General features: G+C 37.1%; 1 protein-coding gene across 1 annotated transcript in view; it reads left to right on the forward strand.

Annotated features, from left to right (window-relative positions):
• Positions 1-679: 679 nt before the first annotated feature.
• The window catches only part of LOC116304459 (organic cation transporter protein), a 13573-nt gene continuing 6813 nt past the window's right edge, over positions 680-7439 (forward strand). Inside the window, exons 1-3 of the mRNA XM_031714196.1 lie at positions 680-797; positions 5846-6109; positions 6708-6854. Coding sequence (XP_031570056.1) covers positions 786-797; positions 5846-6109; positions 6708-6854 — 423 coding nt within the window. The 5' untranslated portion in view covers positions 680-785. The remainder of the gene's footprint in view (positions 798-5845; positions 6110-6707; positions 6855-7439) is intronic.

Here is a 7439-nt window from a genome sequence, read left to right on the forward strand (position 1 = left end):
TTCTCGAGTGTTTTGTTATATAGTAAAATTGAGAAATATTGAGAAGTCAGTTTACGAAATAAGAACTTTATTTAGCAAGCTAAATGCATCAAAACTGACCATGATTTTACAAATACAACGGCACATACGGTATTTTATTTCTCAACCAATAAGCGAGGAAAGTGGCAACAGCATTTTTTGTCGCTTTTTTCGAATTTTCCGAATCCTTTTTCTCAATGAAAATCCGTAATTTCTCTGTAGAAACACTCTGGAAAACCTCTGTTGTTTTGCTTCGAGCTCCATTTGTATTAAAAATTCAAGCAAAATATTGAAGTTTCTGTCTTTGTCAATCAATAATTGGATGTCTTCAGGCCTTGAAAGTTTAAATAACGGCTTTGGTCACGCATCGAGTTAAGTTCAAGTTTTGGAGCATTGAAAGTTAAGATCCTCAAATGCTATTATTGAAAAATATCATGAAAGAAATTTCAAATGAAAATGGTTAATTACGCCAACTTTTCACTATTATTTTTGTAACTATGAGAATAATAATAGAAATAGAGGTAGAATTGGTTATAAAATATGGATTAGGAAAGATAAGGATAGGAATAATGGGATTTACGAAAGGTACGTTGGCGTGCCGCCGCCCTCTTCATTCTACTGACTTGAAATAATTTGGTAGCTCTCTGCGCTCCATGACGACAGTAAAACTTAGGCTTTGGAGTTTGTCAGCAAAACGCCGCCTGTATGGAGTAGTCTTGGCTAGGCTAACGGTTAAGAAGATCAAGGCAACTTTCTTGGTTTCTAATATGGGCGAAAAGGTAATTTGGAGGTCCTTCACCAAACCGTAAATTTAATTGGACAAAATATTCACTTTGTCTTCTATCTTCATTAAGATATATAACTCCAAATGGTTTTCGTAGTGGAAACGTATCTACAAGACACAACTGTCTACGGGTATATTGAAACGGATTTGTTATTAAACCATCCAAACGACCAAGAAATGATAATAAATGATATGTTTCCATACAGATGACCATCTTATTGATAACCGGGTTTGTTGGGCATTTTGCTAGCCTTCTTTGTAGGATCAACTTGCTTTAGGTTCGAGCGTAAACATTTAATCTATAAATTGTAATTATTGCATCTTTATTTTACGTTTTCATTTCTTTTTTCTTAGATGCGTCAAAGCGGGCTGACAACTAAGATTTGTTGCCTTTTAAGTATATGTTTTCATATGCACTTCATACTATTTATAATATGAGAGGCGATGTTGTATTGGCGATGAATAATTTCAATCATTTCACAACTTTGAAAAAAAACAACTTTCTCAATAGACCTTATTCGTGGTGTGACAATGTTTTCCCATTTCAGCGTGACTAACCTCCAGGGGATTCATTTTCTTTTGTTTTTACTCTTCGAAAAATTGATGAGTATCCCAAAGGATACAAAAGGAATAACGATGATATCCCGACAAGTTTCAAAACAATAGCTCTTCATTCCCCCAGAGGTTTGTCACGCTGAATTGGGAAAACATTGTCACACTACGAATAAGGTCTATTGAGCAGCATTGCGCTAAAACTTCGCCAATTAAACTCATCTCATATTCGATTGCCAAAAGTTCACGCACATATGTTTTTGATCTCTAGAATCGCAGCAAAATCGCTCAATAACTTGGCGTCTGTCAGGATTGGGTCAAAGTGAAAGTGTATTATTTCTTTCTTTCTTCCTGTTTAACGTAACTAAAAAAATATATACAATAGGTTGCTATCAATAGACGTCACTTCCGGTAATAGCTCTTTTTTGATGGCTTGTAGAATCCTGGAGGTTGTTTTGATCTCTTGTTTTCTGGTTTCATGTCGTGAAAATAGTCAAATACAATAGTTTGAGGACTTATTTTGATATGATTTGATTTAGCATCCGCTAGTTGCCCCCCAGTCAACCGCTTGTTTGCCCCCCAGTCAACTCCAAAAAGTCACGTGATTGATAGTAACAATGGCCCGGTTGTACAAAGGGCGGTGCACTGTGCTGTTATCAAAATGAATTTATCCACTCGATAAAATTCATCCGCCGGATAGCGCTATGCAGGTTTCGTACAACCAGAGGCCAGGAAACTAAAACATATAAAGTGGGAGAAAGTTGGGGCTCATATATTCTGATAGAATACCAAACGGTAAATAATATTCTGTATCATACTAAAATGACTTCACGTTACCAACGCTTTAATGCTAATGAGCTTGACATTAAAATAGCATGCTAATGAGAAAAAACTTGTACCCGTTGATACACGCTTTGGCCGTGAATACATTCAATTGACAAGTTAAAATCGAAATCGATTAAATACACATTTTTAGCATCGTGTGAAAACTCCCCATAATTTCAGATCACATGATATTCCTTTGAGAATTATTCTTTTATGACAGACATGTTAAAATATTTACCTTTGTAAGAATCAACTCCCAAGAGTGTCATCACATGCTCTGACATGTTCACAACAAACAACGATTAGAGGCTGAACCGAGGTACGCAGGTGTCGAATATATCTTTTGGAAAACTAAAAATCTAAGGAATACAAGGTATTTTGTATATCAAGTGTCGAAGTCTCTTGGGTTTGTTTGGATGTATTTTATTCTGGAATCATGTTGTACATATCGTCGTGCTCTCTTCGAGCCATGGCTTGCCTAGAAACTAATTTACATCATACCGATGTCCATATATGGGGTGCTATGACATCCCCCTCTTTGTGTTCAATTGTTCAATGTTTATCAATCTTATAGTTAATTGGTGTTGATCAATATATGTAAATGTTCAATATCAACTTATATAGAAAGGATGTATATATATATATTTTTTTGTTTGTTTGTGTGTATCAACTCTTTACAAACGTAGTCTAAAATTAGCTTTGATTGTACGCCCATATCTAGTGCCGGTATAGCTTGCTGATTGATTGTTTTGCTCCTTTGGTTTATAATCACTTAAGAGTACATCTCGGCCTTTGGTAGCTTCAGTCATCTGTGGTCTTTCTTGTACCGCTGGTTTACCGAGTAGGTCTTGGGGATGACGTATGTCAAGTGCAGGTTGGGTTTCTTGGTAGACCTTTCTTTCTGGTTCTTTAAGCTGGCTTGTTCTCGGTCTTAGATGTTCTCTGGCTCGACAACGTATGTCCTTGCTTCGCATATAGGGTTTGGTTTCCTTGTGATTTCACCCTTGTCCCAAGTTTTTTTGTGCGTATTGTACACATACCAGCTCCTCGACAAGTAATGGTCTTGTGTCAGATTTACTTGCTTTTCTGATATAGTACTCTGCTTGTTTCTCTTTGGAGAGTCTGATTGTCTCCTTGTGGTGATCATTGTCTGGATGTGAGGATTGCAAGACATATGGTTGCTGCTTGGAATAAGCAGTCGGGGCTTACGTCCATAAATATAACTCATAGGGTGATGGTATAGTGCTTGTTAGGGGTGTGAATTCTGTACATCCAGAGTGCTGCGTAAGGGCACTTCTTTTCGTTTAGGGCCTTCTTCCATAAGGATTCGCATGTTCCTATAGATCTTTCTGCGACGCTGTTCGCTTGGTGATGGTAGGGTGAGCTGAATGTTAACCTGATCCCAGTGTTTTCACATTTCTCACGAAACTCTTTGCTAATGTACTTCGTACCAAAGTCAGTATGAATGTGTGATGGTAATCCATATTCTGCTAACACGTGCTGGAAGTGGTTACATATAGTATTAGCTGTCATATTAGCAAATGGACGTACGACAAGAAATCTTGAGTAATAGTCTACAATCATTAGATACTTTGAAACGTTGAATTCAAAGATATCAGTTCCTAACTTTTCCCATAGTCTAGAAGGAAGATCTGGTTGCAATATGAGAAGTCGAGCTTGTGCTGGCTGATACTTGTTGCAAGTTTCACATTCTTTAATCGTTTGTCTAATGTCATTGCTGATCTTTGGCCAGAATACAGCTTCTCTGGCTAACAAGATACATTTCGTCTCTCCTTGGTGACCTTGATGAATTGTATCCAGTACTTGTTTTCTTAGTGATGATGGTATAAGGATTCTATCGCCTTTGAGGATTAATCCGTCTTCTAAGACGAGGTCGCATCTAAAGCTCCAGAAGTCTAGTTGTTCTTGTGGGCACTCCTTTCGGTGAGTAGGCCATCCCTCAAAGATAATGTTCTTTAGTTTTATCATCTCTGCGTCTTGTGCTGAGATTAAACTGTGCTCTTTACGGCGACGTCAACTATTTCCTAGTCAAAAAAATTCCCGTGTTTCCGGGAACGTCTCTAAAAAGAGCGGTTTGGTTTGGCCCAAAAGCATGTTTAGACGAATTTTTTATTACCTCCAGAGAACACTCTATCAAAGTCCAAAATGTTTGTGGCCTGAAAGCAGTCAAAACAAAATGTAAACTCAACTGAGTAAATTTTATTTTCCTTGCTGTCCGATATTATATCTGGCTATGCAAGAATAATGAAAGTAAACCATCATTGGACGGTTTTCAATTATAAATAAAATCGGTTTATCATAAGGAGAAATGTGGAGATGAAGACAGCTCTATGGCTTGGAAATGGAAACAAAAAACTAGAAACTTTAACAACTAAACATCATTATGTAGCTTCATGCAGCTTCTTTCCGTTTTTTCTCTTTTTCTCTCCTATTTATTTGTTTATTTGTTTTTGTTCTGTTTCTGATTAGTTTTGGTTGTAATGTTGACTTTTAAATATTGTGTTGAGCAATTAGATATAAAAAAAGTCATTTGCATACATTTTATTATCAATGCAATCCATTGTTACATAAACCCCGTGTAACGGCGTTGGTACGCCCTCAGCTTTGGTTTACATTTGATTGTATTTTGATTTTATATTTACTTGTTTTATTGTCTCTCAGCGAATTATTGTAATTTTATATATCTGGCTTTATTTGATTAAGGATTAAGCGCTCATAGCAACAATCAATGTTTGTAATCTGATATTTTAATGTATATGATTTGTACGACCGAATTAAAGGCCGTCAAGATTTCGACGGGTAAAGACGTGACTCGACGTTGCTCTTTTCTCTGTTTGGTATCAAGGCCCTTTCGTCGTTATTCGTTCCGCGGCCCTCTCAAGCGAGCTGGCGCCATCACACCCCGTCTTCGGATTGGTCCACGAATTATTTGAATATCCTCCGCATAAATTATCTATCACTCTTCCCAATAAATTGGTCAAAGGCCCAATTTGTATTTTGTATAGCCCTTCCGACCCACCCTCATAATCTGTGTTCGGTGACGACCCTGTCTTTTTCAACGTTGGTTTCTTTTGCACGTTTTCTTATGGTAAACCACTACGCCATTTAGAGAAAGAATATACGAACCTGCAAGCAGGATGGCAGCAAAAGCACCCGACCAACATGACAGTTCGCGTCGTATTAACTTACGATCCGTAATATTTGTCCCAATATCTAATTATCATACAATGAAGAAGAGAGAATATAATACTGTATTCTTTTTTCTATAGTACGGCCACGTCCATTCCATTGGGTCCATTCTCGGGGGCTTTTTTCAGATAGAATGGCAAGTCTCAGATCATTTTGGCTTTCTCGTTCTACAGTAGTGATCAAGAAATTATGAACTTCAAAAGTGTTAAAGAGACCGAACCCTGCAAGACTTGATATGCCATTATTGCAGACTTATCAGGACAGATTATTTGGCATTACTAGCTATAGATCATCGTTAAAAATAATTGTTTTGCTCGCGCCGAAAGGCAGTCCTTTTAATACTCTGCTGTTTTCTCCTCTCCAGGATTCGCATTGACTAAGCAACCATTTTAATAACAAACCAATGGGGGCATTGAAATTAATAAAGATTCATTTATTTCTTGTATCTGTTTTCAGGATAACAACTCTTCTAGTTCCTCCATTGAGTTTGACGATGTCTTCCAGCTGGTCAACTCGTTTGGTAGATACCAGAAAGCAGTTTATTTTGGCTCTTGCATTCTGGTTTTATTGATGGCATTTCCGTTTGGTATGCTAGTCTTTGGGTTTGCTGCCCCATCCTTCCAATGCAACACACCAAACATAACATGTCCCCAGAAAACGTGCTGTGACAACTGTACGTCATACAGCTTCGATAAGGCCTTCACCAGCACGGTTACAGAGGTATTTAACATCTAACATTATTTATACAATTTGCAATTACTGATAAGGGAGCAAATTAAGCCTAAAATAACATCACGGAAAACCCTACGGAGATGTTAAATATCCTCCTCTTCATAATCATCACTATCACCATCATCACTACAATCCTCACCAACATCATAACCACCACTACCATCACCGCCATTATCAACATCGTCGTCGTCATCATCATCATCATCATCATCACAAATTCAAAAACATTATAAACCTGGTACACTAGAAAGTATAAACTATAACTCATATATAATATGCTAGGGGCTTTATTATTATAACATGCCAATGAGCTATTTTTGCTGGTTAATGAGATTGTTCCTTCAAATTATCTTAAAAATAAACATATGTGGCCTCTATAATTAGAGTACAATGTGTACCTCTTGTGCGAGATCATGAAGTAACAGACTATGAACTTAAATTGCATATTCGCACGTGTAAATCGCGAGAGAGAGAGAGAGAGAGAAAGAGCGGGAAGAATAGTAAGTCGAGACGGATAGTTTGTGTTAACATGTAAAGAAAAGAATCGAAAATACAACGCCTCTTTATGCTTCCTTTCCTTTCACAGTGGCATCTTATTTGTGGTCGTGCCAGTCTTAATGCAGCGATCCAGACAAGTATGTATGTTGGTATGCTCTTTGGTGACTTAATTTGTGGCAGATTGTCCGACACCTTTGGAAGAAAAAAGTGTATCTTTATTTACAATGGTATCATGGTGAGTTTAATTTCTTTAAACACATTTCATGCTATTGGTACAAGTGAAGGACCACCGAGGGGCGTATAAAAAGCTCTTATCAGGTACCTTTTGTCTTTACACTTTATTACCAATTGTTAATCTATGCATTCATTTGTATCAGTTTGAATTCACCACAAACTTGCAATACAATACCGAGTCCAAAAGCATTTTTGTTTTAAAAAACCTCTGTCTTTCATCCACATATTAATCCAAGCACAGTTTTTAACAGCAAATCCTATTACGAAAAATAATTTAACAAGATTATTATAAGAACAGCTCATCTTACACATTCCTACACAAATGTCTACGTATTTTGCAAAAAAAAACCCCCAAAAAAAAACCAGTTTTAGTGCTAGTTTTAGTGCGCATGTGTTGGTACTGCTTGAAATAACATGCAAAGATGAATATCACCACAGTGTTGTTGTTTTATAGCTACGGACTTTTCCGATATAACGGGGTGTTCCTAAAACGAGTAACCGGTAGTAACGAGTAGCGAGTAAACCGACTAACGAGCAAACCAAGTAACCAGAAAACGAGTAACATGATTTTTTTTGTTTGTTCAAA

This window comes from Actinia tenebrosa, unplaced genomic scaffold (assembly GCF_029948245.1).
Source record: "Actinia tenebrosa isolate PJP-AT-01 unplaced genomic scaffold, QUT_ActTen_1.0 PGA_scaffold1__47_contigs__length_23844297, whole genome shotgun sequence".
Taxonomy (NCBI): Eukaryota; Metazoa; Cnidaria; class Anthozoa; order Actiniaria; family Actiniidae; genus Actinia; species Actinia tenebrosa.